Here is a 16,941-nt window from a genome sequence, read left to right on the forward strand (position 1 = left end):
AGCCTTTTCTGTTTATGTGATAGGAATCAAACCAAGGGCTTCAAGCATGCCAGGCAAACACTCTACCACTAAGCTACATTCTCGGCCCAAGGACTGCATACTCTTGCTTGACTTGTTTATGAGGAGCATCTGGTTTTTGGTGCTTGGAGATGAATCTCTTGGACTTGGCTTTCTGGACTGGCTTTGGAACTCAATCCTTCAGATCTCAGCCTCCTGAATAGCTAGGATTACAGGCCTGAGCTGCTGATTGATTCCTGGCTGCTACTCAGGTTTTAGACATTACCATCAACTAGTCTGACTTCTGATAAGGATCTAGAAAGAAGGTGCATACAGTGGAATTTAGGCTAAATTTGGGAAGACGCCAACTATAGAGTGTAACTATAGCCCATTAATCCGTTAGGCCACACCTAACTTTCCAGAAGGCAGACAACTGCCAACTCTGTTGCCCCTTGCAGCTATATTGATAGCTTGCCTACTTATCTTCTCTATCAAACCTCCTGGTTTCCTTCTGTTTTAAATCCTATATCTGGAAGCAGCATCATTATGCCTCAAGGTATTGAGGTCCTAGCTGCTGTCTTCTTCTAGGCAAGTACTAGCTCAGGAGCCATGCTGTTCTCTCCTGCATTCCCACAGCTCTTGCTGAAATTGTTACCTTCTGTTTTTTTTTTTTTTTTTTTTTTTTTTTGTGGTTTATATGCCTCTCTACCAGGCATTTTCTGTGCCTGGATTAGGGTTAAAAATAGATGGGATTTGGAAGGGTAATGTTCTACTCTACAGAAGAGGTAGAACAAAAGGTGAACAAGGGCCTGGGAGTGTAGCCTAGTGGTAGAGTGCTTGTCTAGCATTCACAAAGCCCTAGGTTTGATTCCTTGGTACCACATACACAGAAAAAGCCAGAAGTGGTACTATGGCTCAAGTGGTAGAGCACTAGCCTTGAGAAAGCTGAGAGACAGTGCTCAGGCCCTGAGTTCAAGCCCCAGGACTGGGGGAAAAAAGAAGAATAAAAGGAGGGTGAACAAATACAGTAAGAGTACTCACTGGACATTATGTGGAAAGTGAACGATGCATCTTGTGAGTGGGATTGGGAGAGAAAAACTGGGAGACAGCTAGGGAAGGGGAGACATGGTTTTGAAAGAATTGTGAAAAATGTGAAAGTCAAGTGCTGTAGGCTAACATCCACGATCCTAGATCTGAGGCTCATGGTTGAAGGTCAGCTCAGGCAGGATTTTGTGGTTTTGGCCAGTCCTGGGGCTTGAACTCAGGGCCTGAGCACTGTCCTTGGGCTTTCTCAAGGCTAGAGCTCTACCACTTGAACCACAACACCATTTCTGGCTTTTTCTATGTATGTGGTACTGAGGAATCTAACCCGGGTCTTTGTGCATGCTAGGCAAGTAATCTACCACTAGACCAAACTCCTAGTCTCCATGAAACTCTTATCTCCAGTGAACCATTGAAAACTCAGAAATGGAGGTGTGGATCTAGACCTGTCTTGAACAAAAACCCCAAAGGAGATACCACCCAGGCCCTGAGTTCAATTCCCAGTACATAAAAAAGCCAACAAAATCTAGGCACCTTGGCTCATGCTACTCTGGAGGCTGAGATCTGAGGATCACAGTTCAAAGCCAGTCCTGGCACTAAAAAAATGAGAGACTCTTATCTTCAATTAATTACTAGAAAATGGGGCTGTGGCTCAGGGGTAGGGCAGTAGCCTTGAGCTGAAGAGCTAGCTTAGAGACAGTGCCCAGACCCAGAGTTCAAGCCCCATTACCCACACAAAACAAAAGCAAACAAAACAAAACCTAATGAAAACCTAAATGAAAGCAATGTCATCTTCTCATTAGTTTGGCTTTCCATTTCTTAGACTGTCTCATCTATTACTCTAGGAAGCCTTCTCTTACCACCCCAGGGTTACTACAAAATGTATTGTAAACCCACTACTTGTCACATTAGATCTTAATCTCCTTATTGGTCTGCCAGAATCTCAACTCTTTGTACACAATCTGGCCTATGAAATGAATGTATATATACATGTATATATGAGTGTATATATATATATGTATATACACGTATGTGTGTGTACATATATATATATATATATTTTTTTTTTGCTAGTCCTGAGGCTTGAACTCAAAGCCTGGGCTCTGTGCCACTTTCGGCCTTTTCTGGTTATGTGGTACTAAGAAATCAAACCCAGGGCTTCATATATGCCAGGCAAACACTCCACCACGGAATCACATTCCTGGCCCGTGACAGATATTCTTTAGGAAGCTAGCTGATAGCTGGGGCTTGTTGTTACCACTAAGCCTTTGCTCATCCAATTTCTTCCTTTTACTTTATAGCTTCCTTCAAATCATGACTTCTAAACACCTGTTCAGCCAGAACGTTTCCCTTCCTTCCCTTTACTCTTCAAGTTCTTCCTACCAGAATGTATACGGTACTTTTAACATTGCAACAAAATCAATAACATATGATTGTCATCATTGAGTTAGAAAAATCAGTCACTTTGAGTAACTGCACATCTATTTTTAATAATGTCATCAAAGCTGGTCATTTCTGGAGCTGTTCTTTGGAGATAAGTATCTTACCTTCTGAATATTCTGTGTGTGTGTGTGCCTATACACCTTTATTAGGACTTGAAATCAGAGGCTCACTATTGATGCTTGCCTTTTTTTTCCCCAAGGCTGGCACTCTACCACTCGAGCTCTACTTCTGGATGTTTTTTCTTTTTAAATGGAGATGACAGTTTCTTGAATTTGTCTGACTGGGCTGGCATCAATTTTCACATCTTAGATTCCTGAGTATCTAGGATTACAGGTGTGAGCCACCAGAGCCCTGATGAATATATTTTAATAGTGATAAATCTGATCTCTACAGGTGAATTAAAACATTTCTATATATAGTCAACTCAGTATGAGCTATCTTTAATGAGTAAAAATCAGACAGTCAACAATTGAACTTGGTATAATTATTTTTTAAACATTTTGCCCATGAGAAATTCCAAAGTGATTTTGACTACATTATTTTTGAAAAGTTTCTTAAACTTTCTGAAAAGTATAGCACTTAAGCAAGAGCTTTTCTAGCATGTTTATTAGATCATAGCCTTGTATTCATATTGGTGGATATTTTGCATCTATTGTGTGTTAGACACTGGATTAAGAAGGCTATGATCGTTGCTTATAAAGATTTTAACTAGTTGGGAAGATACAAATACAAACAGTCCTGTGTGAAAAGTAGCATTGGTGTGAGATAAAGCAGCAGTACACTCACTGTAGGGACTTATCCGTTAGGGCTGAGAATTTGCTACAGTGTTGGCAAAGCCTTTTAGGACCAAAGGATGCATCATGACTAGTTCATCAAGAGGAGGAGAGTTGGGACCCCCACGATCACTCTATGCCCAGAGAACGAATGACTTTGTCTTCTGCAACCAATTTCTTGTTACTATCCTCTTGTTTTCAAAATTTATCCCTATTGACATATACTTTCAACTGGTGCATTAAATTTCATTTTATTTTATATTCTATTTTGTACTGGAACTGGGACTCAGGGTCTGGATAACCTGGCTTTTTTTTTCTTTTTTTTTTGCCAGTCCTGGGCTTAAGTGCTCCAGTCCTTGGACTTTCTCAAGTCTAGAGCTCTACCACTTGAGCCACAGCACCACTTCCAGCTTTTTTCTATGTATGTGGTACTGAGGAATCGAACTCTGGTCTTCGTGCATGCTAGGCAAGCACTTTAACCACTAGGCCAAACTCCCGACCCCTACCTTGGCTGTTTATCTTTCTTTTATTTCACTCAATTGAATTGTCATCCTCAGATCTCAGCCTCCTGAGTAGAGTAGTATTCCAGGCTTGAGCCTCCTGCACCTGGCACAGTTCATTTTACAAATATTTCATACATTACTCACTATGTATCCAGTTCCCAGAGAGCGTGCCCTCAGGTGGTTCCCAGTTTGGAGCAGTTACACTGAATGCTCTTAGATGGTCTCTTTGTCAGACTCAGTTGAGCTTCCAAGAGCTTACTCTGACCCCAGCCCTCCATGAGAGTCCTCCCTGAATTCTGGGGTTGTAAGTTCTTCCAGTAGCTCTGTGCCCTTTTAACTGAGAGAACTGACGAATGCACCGATGAATGAATGAGTGAATGAACGAATGAATGGTGTAGCTCAACCCCGGTGACAAGGGTTTATTTACATGGACTTTGGCGCCTTTGCCCCCGTTTCCTTCCCGGACAGCCCGGGGTCTCCGCTGCGCATTCCTGCAGTTAGCAGGGGAGCGGGGGCGGGGGGCAGTGCGGATGCGTGGGGGAGGAGGTCTGCCGCTCAGTTCCGGGTCACCGTCCCGGCCGACCCCGGGATCTGAGATTCGGAGCCCCTCACCCACCCGCCTCTGGGGACTCCGCGCAGCCGGGTATCGCTCGGTGCTGACCCGGCTCCGCGCGTCGGGGAGGACGGAGGACCGCGGGCGGCCCTCGCAGTAAATCCCTCCGCGCGGAGCCGGGCCGGCGCTTCTTTCTGCGGGAAACCCCTGGGTGCCCTAGGCGCGCGGCCGGGCTGTGGCTGCCGGGGGCGTGGCCCGGCGGTGGGAGGACGGCCGCGGTCGGGGGCGTGGCCTGGAGGTAGGAGGCGGGCCGCGGTTGGGGGGGCGTGGCCTCGAGGTGGGAGGAGGCGGCTGGGGCGGAAGGACACACGAGGCTGAGTCGCTGCACCGCGAAGAAAGTTTCAGCCAAACTTCGGGCGGCGGCTGAGGCGGTGGCCGGGGAGCTGCCGACTCGGGGGAATTGAGGCGCAGTCGAGGCATTCAGACTCGGGCTTCGGAACATAGCGCGGGGCCGTGAGCTGAAGCACCCGGAGGAGCAGAGAGAGCGGGGGCCCTTGGTTAGGACCCCCTCCTCATGTGGATCTGCCCCGGCGGCGGCGGCGCTGGAGGAGGCGACCGAGAAGATGCCCGCCCTGCTCCCCGCGCCGCTGTGGGCGCTGCTGGCGCTGTGGCTGTGCCCCGCGGTCCCCGCGCGTGGTGAGTGTCGGGCCGAGGGGCGCCGTCGCCTCGTTTCCACCCGGCCCCCTTGCTTCGCCCAGGCCCGCTCGCTTCGTCCGGGTCCGCTCGATTCGCCCCGGCCACCTGAGGCGACCGTTCCGCCGCCCGCGGTGCTCCCATCCGCGCGGAGCGGGCAGCGCGCCTCCGCCCGCGCCGAGAAGGGTCGCTTCGGGCTCTGGTTCGGACCCCGGGGGCCCAGGTCGAGGCGGGCCTCCCCCCCTCTCCCTGCCCCGCGCTCCCCGCCGCCCCTGCGCGCTCCGCCCCGGCCCCCCGAGCGAGGCCGCGCCGCGCGCCGCTGGCGATCGCCGCCCTGGGGGACGGGGGCGGCTGGGCTCCCGCCTTTGCGGGGGTCGGCGGGGAACTCCGAAGGCTGAGGGCAGGCTGGGCAAAGAAATGCCCGGAGCTGGCGTGGAGAGAGCGGGGGCCCGGCCTGCCAGCCAGCCAGCCACGCTCGGCTGTGCCGGAGGAAGCTGGCCGTCCGGCTGGTTGGGTTGGCTCGGGAAAGGGACGCGGTTTTGACACCCCAGCACCGTGGGCCGGGGGTCCCGGAGCGTCAGCGGGTGTGTGAGGAGGCTCGGGCGTGGGGCCCGCGGCTTTGGGAGGTGGAGGCAGGAGCGGTGGGGGAACTGGTGTGGCTGCTTGCTGAGCCAGCCACATGATTTAAAAATCTCAACTGCTGTTATTCTTTCCGAGGCGCGGAGCTGGGCTGCTGTTCCAGTCTGTGTCCAGACCCAGGAATGTGGTGTGACGATCACCAACTCCTCCAACCTGGCAGCAGCTTGGTTTTTTTTTTTTTTTTTTTGGCTGCTCTTTTGGCATGGGTGGGGGTGGGGCCGGGCCGTGCAAGGCAAAAGTAGATGTGTGGATTTTTAAGTGTTTGCCTTAGAAAGCTCTTTTTATGGTTAGATAGCCTCCAAGCCTTTGTAACACGTTTGGAGCAAGTTAGGGAAATCGAATCACGAATCATGTTTTACCCACCCCACTCACACTTGTAGATTCTAGATATCCCCCCCTCCTCCGAAGGTTTTGTGCAGAGAGCTTGGGCTTTGGGAGCTCTGCTCTGTAATTGTGGATTCAAATCTTGCTATATGAATCCACCCATAAAATAGGATTAATTGTAGAATGTATATTAAGTCCATGGCACTTTTCAAAAGGTGTTCAGGAAGTTCGTTCAGAGGCTGTTTTATTCTTTCGGAACTCTGGACTTCCAGTGGAATTGTGTCTTATGCATGTTTGTTGAATTGAAAGGCGCCCCTTATTCTAAAGGAAGATTTTACATTTGCAAAATCAAAAAAGAAAAAAAAACCTAGTACATGAATTCAGCTCCATTCAAAGAAGATGACGGTCAGAAAAATATGGTCTTTGTTCACTGTTAATGGGCAGTTGGCTTGACAATCACAGATGTTTAAAAGAGAACAAGGTTATTTATCACCTGAAAACAGTGCTGGTTTGTTCAATACCAGCCAGATACTTCTTGGAAAGTTCAACTTTCATATACTACTAGGTTCCTAATATTTGCAGAAGTGTACCAGGAGGCCGTGTCTTGATGAAGCAAAATTGCCTTTTCTAAAACATTTGATAAAAACTCATGTCATGGTGTTTTTTTCTTTTTTTAATATTTTTTTTATTGTAATTAATAAAAGGGTTACATGATATTTGCCAGATAGAGGGTGCATTAATTCACATACATTGATACCCTTTCACATGTCTTGGTCCCCATTACCCTCCCCCCCCCGTGTTTTTTTCTTAACAAGTTAAGCTTGTTTTATTTAGCAAATTAGTCTTAATGACGTATAGTTTTCTCACTTATGAAATAGGTCTAAAATCATAAACTATTTTAGAGAGTTGTAGGAAACAATAAACATGCTTGTAAGGTTATTTGCAGAAACTGTTAAGACCAATGTCAGAAACAGGATGAATACCAAGGAGGACTTCTCTCATTGTAAATGCTCAGTGCATGGAACTCCTTCACACTTAGTCCCTGTTGAGGGACTGCTACTGCAGTTTTCAAGGAGATCAGGCTGAGTGGCAAAGAATAGGATTTACATATGTGGATTCTTAAACAGGTATTCTAAGCTACTGTATATAGAAGAAATTTCAAAAGCCTGTTGCTAGGTACAAATCTTGTATCTTCCCAGAGTCCAGAAGTGAATCTTCTTAATTTATTATGATTGTGTTTTGCCTAGGTACCAATTATAACACACCCTACCCAACTTTTGAATGTTACTGTGCTTGGCTTGTGGCCAACTGTTAATTTAAACATCATGGACTTCCTAAGGCAAAGATCTGTCACCCATCTGTCTGGTTTTCTAAACAGGTATCCAGGACCACCCCTTGTGCCTTGTTTTCTTTGGTTTTGCAATGGGAAGTTTCTTCCTAGTTTTGCTGTGTCCCAGATAATGTCTCTGCTGAATTCTATTTATTTAAGCTCGCGCGTGTGCACATACACACACACACACACACACATACCCCAGTTGTTTTTTTAGGTGGGGATAAAATTTTCCTTAAAACTAGGGCCCTCTTTTCTTTCTGTATTATTATTTATCCCCTTTTGGGGGTGAAGAGTAATTATTTGTAGTCTCTTTTTTTCCCCTATGTTCTGATTTGTTTTTTTAATGAGTCATTTCTTGCTGGCATCTTTCTACCTTATTCCTATTCTGTGGCTTCTAAAGGTTTCTTAGGACAAAGAGGAATAAGTTTGGTTTGCCCAAATTGTCTTCACTGATTTCAGGACCTTTAAAAATTATCTAAATTCACTGGATATGCTCTGATGCTTCAGAGAAACCTTATAATCCATTTTAAAAATATCACACCCACAGAAATTCTATTTTGCCCACAAAATTTGCATTGATCTAGTTCCCACTCTACTGCCATTCCTAGTGATTCTGTTCCCTAGCCTCTCAGTGGTGGACCTAATGTGTTCTGGCTGCATCAGAGTCCTTGGAGTGATCCTGGGAACTCAACACCCAGGGATTCTGACTGAATGGGACTGGGGATCTCTTTAGAACTCCTGATTAATTCCATTTTCTCTGCCTTCATGTGATATATGGGATCTTTCCTTGTAGATTTTTAATAATTTCTATAATGAACCAGCCATTCTGGCCTTTAGCCCTCTCTCAAGTAACTAGAAATGGCTAAAATAAAAGCTATAGAAAATAATGTCATTTCGTTCATCTGGTTACACTGTATCTCTTTCGTCTCTTAGAAAGGCTAATATATTACGAAGCCCTCTTAGGAGGGCTTCATAATATCTTAATGATATAAATATTTCTCTGGTACTTTTTTTTTTTACTTTTTTTTTTTTTTTTGCCAGTCCTGGGTCTTGAACTCAGGGCCTGAGCACTGTCCTTGGGCTTTCTCAATGTTAGCTCTCTACCACTTGAGCCACAGCACCACTTCCGGCTTTTTCTGTGTATGTGGTAATGAGGAATCGAACCCCAGGCTTTGTGCATGCTAGGCAAGCACACATTCCTGGCCCTCTCTGATACTTCTTTATCCTCTCACATTATTTATGTATCATTTTGGATTCTTTATTTGCTCAAAATATATTTGGAGGAAAATTTCTAAGGTGTGATATAAATGACAGCATAGGGAGAATTTTTTAATGTCACTATTCACATCATGTTGCATTCACAGCTATGTTTAAGTGCTTCCTCTTGAGTGTCTTTTGATATGATCTATTTTATACTTTTTCCTGTCCTTTTCAAATTCTTCTCCTGCTGGCTTTGTTTCCTCTGCAAGTTACTTGAAATTAAAAGATTTTCTTTCTTACTCTACTTTTTTTCCTTTTTCAGTCTGCCATATAGGTAGTATTTTGGAAAGACCAGAAATCTCCTCTAGGTCTCTTAATAATTGGCATGGTTCCCTTGTAGGATAGGTCCAGTTTCCATCCTCTGTTTTCTCATGTACTTTGGCTGTGGTCACAGCCCATTAGAGAGTTGAGACTAGAGTTTCTGTCAGTTTCTTTAGGTTCAGGGCCTTGTCTTGTTGCCATACTTCTTCCATACAAATGAGCTTATGTACATAAAATAGAATATCCACAAGTACATATTATTAATGTGTACTTGAGGAAAGGAATTGTGTCTTTTTATTTATATATTTGTTCTAATAACCCTCTACCTAGTATAGTGCTTTGCATCTGATAGCCACTCGATAAACATTTGTTAAGTTGAGCTATTAGTTTCAGTCATTTTTAAAATTCTGGGCTACTGTGATACTCCTGGGCAGTTTTAAAGTAGTAATTGCAATTCATTTCTTACCTTTTGTTTGGGGGGGGGGAAACCCAATTTTTTTCCCCTTCCCCAGATGTTTTATTTAAGCTTGTTATTTTGACTTGTTGAGTTTTTTTCTTTCTCTTTTTCTTTCTTTCCTCCCTCTCTCTCTTCCTCTCTCTCTTCCTCTCTCCCTTCCTCCCTCCCTCCCTTCTTTCTTTTCTTCCTTCCTCCTTCTTCCTTCTTCCTCTCAATTCTTTTTACTGTTTTTAAAGGTCACTTTGACTTCGGAATATGACTTCAAAGCACTGATAACCACCCCCTGCATCTCACTTTGCTGCTGCTTCCTGTACTATACGCCAACAACTTAATTTTATTTTTTTTTAGTTATCTTAATATAATTTAGTCATTTTTGGAATACTAGTTTCTTCTTCCTCAATAGCAACTAAGTTTATGTTTGTTTTGATGATCTTTTTTGAAATTTCTTATCTCAAGCTGGAATATTACAAACTTGATCTAGGCTGTGAGGAGGCTATGTACTTGAGATAACCGCACAATGTATGAGCTTTCTCTGCAACAAGACATTGTTTTTTGAGACTCTGCTACACACAGCCCTTCTCTGCCCTGTGGAACTTGTATGGCAATGCACAATGTGCAGTCACCTAAGCATCCAGTCTTACTTTCAATAGGTCATCTAACTGTTGGGAGATTCTCTTTTATAGGCGCGTCAGATAGTCAGGGGCTCATCTCCATGTTGTCTTCTTTGAGGAGACAGTGTTAGATAGAAGCTGACCTACCTATAGACTTCTGTAGTTCCCTACTGCACCCCCCTTTTTTTTCAGAGAAATCTCCCTTTGTATTATTACTTTCTATTTTTGGCCATTCCTAGGGCTTGAACTCAGGGCCTGGGTGCTGTCACTGAGCCTCTTTGTGCTCAAGGATAGCACTCTACCACTTGAGCCACAGCACCACTTCAAGCTTTTTTTGTGTGTAGTTTATTGGAGATAAGAGTCTCAGGGAACTTTTCTACTTGGGCTGGCTTTGAACCCTGATCCTCAGATTGTAGCCTGAATAGCAAGGATTACAAGTGTGAGCCACTAGTGCCTGGCAAGATCTCTTGTTGTAACTGAGGCACAGGATCCTCCTGCCTTAGCCTCCTAGTGCTGGGATTATAGGAATGTAATCCCATGTAAAGTCATGCCCGGCACTATGCTGTTCCCTTTTATTACTTAATGAATGATTGACATTTTTCACTTTGTTGTCTCATGGAATGGCAAGAGCTTTTAAAGTACAGCAGGTCATGAATGGCTCACACCTGCAGTTCAAGTTACTTAGGAGGCTGAGATCTGAGGATTATAGCTTGAAACTAGTCAGAAAGTCTGTGAGACTCTTCTCTATCTTCAGTTAACCACTAAAAAGCCAGAAGTAGAGCTGTGGTTCAAGTAGTAGAGTGCCAGCTTTGAGTGGAAAAGGTAAGTGCCCAAGACACCAGTGCAAGCACCAGTACCTGGTGTGTGTGTGTGTGTGTGTGTGTGTGTGTGTGTGTGTGTGTGTAACTAGTGTTTGTGTAATGTTAGACTGTGGAGGAAGTCTTCTTTCTCCATAAGAGGGCCACCAGAAGTATCAGGATGGCTGGGAGTTCCAGTCTTTTTAGTGTCTAATAAGGAATGCCAGCTTTAGCCCTTGTGAACGCTGCATGTGTGCGTTGAGGTCATCTGTTTTGTTCACTCAAGAACCCATACTGAATGGAATATATGGATACTGTGAAGAGATAAAAAAAAAGTCCCTTGTTTCATTTAATTCTGATTTGGTGATTCCAGCAGATAGAGTGAAAATGAAGGTGGACTCTGATGCCTCTTAGAACACACTGTCTGTTAGGAACCCAGGATAGCTTCTTTTACAAAGGTATTTAATGGCAGTGTCCTTGATGGGAAAAAGAAGGTGGCTTCAGATGTGAAAGTTATGCTCGAACTACTCAATACACCCTGGTAGGAGGATGCTTGCTGTTGATCTGCCCCCACCACCCTTTTCTTGAAGGGAATATTAGCTGTGGCTGAAAATACTTTGTAGCCTTAAAAGAAGAGGAAAAAAAATACCACATGCTGGTGGCTCATGCTTGGGAGACTAAGATATGAGGATCTTAAAGCTAGTCTAGGCCCATTAAACTAGCGAAAGCTAGAAGTGGAGATGTGGCTTGATTGGTAGAGCACTAGTCTTGAGTGAAGAAACAGAGCTCTGGGGGTTGGGGGGAGAAGAAGGGAAGCAAAGGGAGCGAGAGTGCATCATCGTATGTGCTTAAGCATCAGGACGGTGAGTTGAAGCTTTCCCCCTAGCTACTCAGGTGGCTGAGATCTGAGGATTGAGGTTCAAAGACAGAGTGGGCAGGAAAGTCCCTGAGATTCTTACCTCCAATTAACCATCCCAAAACTGGAATGGTGCTACGGTTCAACGTGTGAGAGCACTAGCATTGAGCAAAAGAGCTCAGGGAAAGCACCCAGGCCCAAGTTAGGAAACAACAACAACAACAACAAAAAATCAAACCTAAAATAAAACAACAAAACATATTTAAAAAAAAGTGTGATTGTAACAAAGCAGGTCCAAATGTTATATGAGCAAAGACAAGCAATTGTTATATTGGTTATGTAAATATGTACATTTTTGCATAATTCTCTGATGGGATTCCTAAATATTGATTGTGAGGTCATTGCTATTTGTTGCTCTGCTGTCTTCCTGGTGGGCTGGAGGGTAGGGATTGTGGTGTCACGGCACATTTAATGTGTGCTCACCTGGCATCATATCGTAGGGAGGCAGTGTATTCTGGTCTTGAGGTGTATGGGAGTCATTGGGCGAGTTGAAGGTGTGATTCTGCCCACAAGAGCTAACATCATCTTGGTGACCAGACAGGCACATAGAAATACGAAGAAATCATTTATTACTTAACCTTCACTCTTCAGAGCCATTTCCTACAGTCTGGGTGACTATGAGCTATAGAATCTAGGGAAGCGATGAACTCAAGGTCCTGATACCACCAGAGAAACAGCAACCCCAACTCACCTTTCTGGGCTTGTCTGCTATTAGGCACTTTCAGCCATTTTCTTCTTTCTCTGTTGTAATTTAGAAGTAGCAAAACTTGATGGGGGGGAGGTGGAAACAACAAAGACCTCTTTATCCAGTAGAGGTATAAATATAAATTTGGCAAATGTTATGGTGTTTATTACTGGGCTGTGGCCAGACAGAGCTGTGTCCTCAGTCCTGGATGGCAGGCAGATCTAGGGCAAGTTAAGGTGGAACTATGTTCTTTGGAAGACCCAGTTTTCAGTGGCATGGCTGAGGAAGCTCCACATGCAGAAGGCAATGGCTGAAGTATATAGCATAGACACACCCAGAGCCGTTCCCTGGTGGCATTGATTAATCACACTTTTGTACTTGCCTTGGCAAAACCCTGTCCTACCAGCTTCTTAAAAGCTTGTGTATTACTAGATAGGAGCGAACAAGCTCTTGGGTATCCCGATACCAGCCCTTGTTGAATGGCTGGTCACTTACTGTGGCTGCCATTAGTGCCACCTGTGGTCTTCAGGCCAGGAAATGAAGGGCCTGGGTCTGTCCTTTCATTGGACTGAAGCATACACAGGCAAGGAGGCTTGCCTAGGACAGTTTCTGGTCTCCAAGTTGGTTCCTTCTGCCACTTATTGGCAGACAAGCAGTAACTCTGGTCTCTTTAGTCAATCGGCCAGGTACCATGCCAAGATGGACTCATTGCCACACAAAGACAGGTTGGGTCTGTGGTGTTGCAAAACCTGTTTCTGGGTGAAGAGTAGCTCTCCCACCCATATATGTGTTTATTCGTATGAAGTCTTGTGAGGTAAGGAAAACATGATGATAGTATTTTGATTGGAGTCAGATATTGTCTCCTTAATAATATGTCTTCATTTAACAAATAGCATCCCTTTACAATACAACTTTGCTTGCTGAATAAGGTGTTGAGCAAGAAGTTGTGGTTACACACAAAGGTATACTGCCTTGTTTGAAGGCAGGTGTTTTTTTTTTTTATTAGCTTATATTAGTTATACAGAGGGGAATTCATTGTTACATTTTCATACATGTTTACAGTATATACCAATTAACCTCACCCCCTCACAGGTGCATTTTAAAAATTGGTGCTTCCTCCTCTTCCTCCTCCTCCTCCTCCTCCCATCTCTTCCTCTGTCTGCCCCTCCTCCCCCATCTTCTTCTCTTCCTCCTTTTTCTTCCTCTCTTCCTCCTTTTTCTTCCTTCATCTTTCTTCGGCTAGTACTGGACCTTGAATTTAGTTCCTGGGCTCTGTCCCTGAATTTTTTTTTATCAAGGCTAGTGCTCTACTTTACCACTTGAGTCATAGCTCCACTTCAGGCTTCTCTTCCTTCCTTCCTTCCTTCCTTCCTTCCTTCCTTCCTTCCTTCCTTTCTTTCTTTCTTTCTTTCTTTCTTTCTTTCTTTCTTTCTTTCTTCTTTTTTTTGCCAGTCCTTGGGCTTGAACTCAGGGTCTGAGCACTGTCCTTGTGCTTTCTCAAGGCTAGAGCCCTACCACTTGAGCCACAGCACTACTTCTAGCTTCCTCTCCCCCCCCCATATATATCGTACTGAGGAATCAAACTCTTCCACTAGGCCAAACTCCCAGCCGCCAGGCCTTTGTTGTTGTTTTTGATGGCTAATTGGAGATAAGGGTCTCATTGACTTTCTTGCTTGGGTTGGCTTTGAACCTCGATCTTCAGATCTTACTCTCACTAGTAGCCACCTTCACCTGGCTATTTCTTGCATTTTTGGTGATTAATTGAAGCTAAAATCCCATAGTCTTTCCTACCTAGGCTTCAAACATGATCATCAGTCACAAAATTACAAGTGAGCCAAGGTGCCTGTTTTTTTTTGTATTCAGATTTGTTTGTTTAGAAAGTGTCAGGTCTGATTGAACTTTGAGGAAATATATATTTTTATGAATAGTTTTTATGTTTTCCTTTGATGTGGGTGTCTACTCATTTTAGCTCTGTTAATTGGATACATTAAGGATATTTACTTTATTACAACATTTAAAGCACTTTCCTAATCTTTATGAGGATTTTTAGACAAAAGAGTATCCTATGTGTTATGCAAATCTTTGTCATTTTATTACTCTTTGAAGCCAGAAACAATTTAGTGACTCAAGTACCTTATACTTTCTAAGATAGTTAAGAAAAGTAGTTGTCACTAAAAACAAACATTGTAACTGTTCCAGGTAGGTTTATATAACAACAGAATTATTCCTAGTGTTTATACATAATTAATTCTTCTTGCCTTCCTGACTTTTTCTGGCATCTTTACAAGATTTTTAAAATGTGTATTTAGGGCCGGGAGTTTGGCCTTGTGGTAGAGTGCTTGCCTGCCATGCACAAAGACCCCAGTTCTATTCCTCCATACCACATACATATAAAAAAGCCTAAAGTGGTGCTGAGGCTCAAGTGGTAGAGCTCTAGCCTCGAGAAAGTCCAAAGACAGGGTTCATGCCCTGAGCTCAAGCCCAGGACTGGCAAAAAAAAAAAAAAAAAAAAAAAAGAGTCTATGAAAAATATAGTCATACTACTGTTAATATTTTGGACTATATATATGTTTTTTTCTACCCTGAGATTAGAAAAAGTAATTACTGTATATACAGTTGTCTTCTCACTTTTGATGATCATAAACATTTTTCAAATTTTGAGTTTTTTTTTCCCCAAGCCCCATCTTGGGGCTTGAATTTAAGGCCTGGGTGTTGTCCCCCAGCTTCTTTTGCTCAAGGCTAGTGCTTTACCACTTGAGTTACAGCACCACTTCCAGCCTTTTGTGAGTGGTTAATTGGCGATAAGAGTCTCATGGACTTTCCTGTCCAGCCTGGCTTCAAATCATGATCCTCAGATCTCATCCTCCTGAGTAGCTCTGATTACAGGTGTGAGCCACCAGTGATCTGTGATTAAAATAATATAATAATAATAAATTGGTTTACATTATTTTTAAGCATTTTCCTTTGGTTGCATATTTGGTTGGTTCTAGGTCTTCTTCCCCCATGTAAATGTTTTTATCTTCATGCAGAAAGGAATTTCCCTCTTTAGGATTTTCCCAGTATGTTAGATTTCCAGAAGAGAAATTACTAAATCAAGAGAGTGATGGTCAAAAGCTGGGGGAAAAAGATTTTAAGACAAAACAATGAGAAAGCATAAAATTGAGATCTCTGATAATCTCATTACCTCTAATCCAAACACTGTATTTTAATTCATTCTGGAAGGATCTGCCCCTATCCCATATTTAATTAATTATTTATTTTCTTATTTATGCCAGTCCTGGGGCTTGAACTCAGGGCCTGGGCACTGTCCCTGAGCTTCTTTTGCCCAAGGCTGGTACTCTTCCACTTGAGCCACGGCCATACTTCTGGCCTTTTCTGTTTACGTAGTATTGAAGAATTGAACCCAGAGCTTCATGCATGCTAGGCAAGCACTCTATCTCTAAGCCACATTCACAGCTCTCTGAACCTTTTAATACACATTACCATACTCCTTTTTGTTTAGTTTATACAAATATACATCCATGAGCTGAAGAGGGATGGCCTATTGGTACCAATAGTACCCCAAATATTGGCACCAACTATTTGGTAAGTGGTAATGTAACTTCAGCTCAGTTTACTCTGGTTACAGTAATATTAAATTTTCACCCTCCCCCTCTCCCTCCATCTCTCCCTCTTCCCCTCCCTTCCCATTTCCATCTTCCTCTCCCTCTCCATATCCCTCTTCCTCTTCTTCCTTTCCCTCTTCTTTTCTTACATATATATATATATATATATATTTATTTGTGTGTGTGTGTGTGTGTGTGTGTGTGTGTTTGTGCTAGTACTAGGGCTTAAACTGAGAACATCAAGCTCTTGCTTGGCTTTTTCACTCAAGGCTGATGCTCTACCATTCATTCTATACCTCTACTTTGGCTTTTTGTTGATTAATTGGACATATGGGTCTCTTGGTTTTGTCCACTGGGTTGACTTCCAACCTGATCTACAGATTTCAGCCACCTGCACAGTTAGGATAACAGGCACTGTGCCACTGGTGCACCTGGCTTTGCTTTTTTTTTTTTTTTTTAATGTGCTTAGTTTACTTATTTGCTATTGTGTCTTAGTCTATCAGGGTGTTCAGCTTTTTTGATTTGATAAGGCTCTTTAAATATTAAGGGTTCATTATCTACCTTAAATATGTCACAATATAACAATCACAGTAATTAATAATATGTAATATCAAATTGCTACCAGGGTCACACTCTCCCTTAGCTTTTTCTGCCCCCCTGGTCTTGGGGCTTGAACTCAGAGCGTGGGTACTGTCCCTGAGCTTTTTTGCTCAAGGCTAGTAACATTTGAGCCACAGTACCACTTCCAGCTTTTTCTGTTTATATAGTACTGAAGAATCAAATTCAGGGCCTCATGCATCCTAGGCTGGCACTATATCACTAAGCCACATTCCAATCCTTCCCTTAGTGGTTTTTGTGCAAGGTTAGCTCTCTACCACTTGAACACACCTCCATTTTCTAGAGTTTTGTTGGTTAATTGGTGATAGGGTCATAGATTTGTCATCCTTGACTTCAAATCATGATCCTCATATCTCAGTCTGTTGAATGGCTAGATTATAGGCATGAGCCACCATTACCAAGATGATCAATGTTTAAAGTAGCAGTATTTCT

At 43.5% G+C, this 16,941-nt stretch overlaps 1 protein-coding gene across 1 annotated transcript in view; it reads left to right on the top strand.

Annotated features, from left to right (window-relative positions):
• The first annotated feature begins 4,684 nt into the window (after window positions 1–4,684).
• The window catches only part of LOC150061301 (neurogenic locus notch homolog protein 2), a 144,912-nt gene continuing 132,655 nt past the window's right edge, over window positions 4,685–16,941 (top strand). Inside the window, exon 1 of the mRNA XM_090334175.1 lies at window positions 4,685–5,006. Coding sequence (XP_090190301.1) covers window positions 4,934–5,006 — 73 coding nt within the window. The 5' untranslated portion in view covers window positions 4,685–4,933. The remainder of the gene's footprint in view (window positions 5,007–16,941) is intronic.

The sequence above is a fragment of the Megascapheus bottae genome, chromosome 6, assembly GCF_031878675.1.
Source record: "Megascapheus bottae isolate mThoBot1 chromosome 6, mThoBot2.hap1, whole genome shotgun sequence".
Lineage (NCBI taxonomy): Eukaryota > Metazoa > Chordata > Mammalia > Rodentia > Geomyidae > Megascapheus > Megascapheus bottae.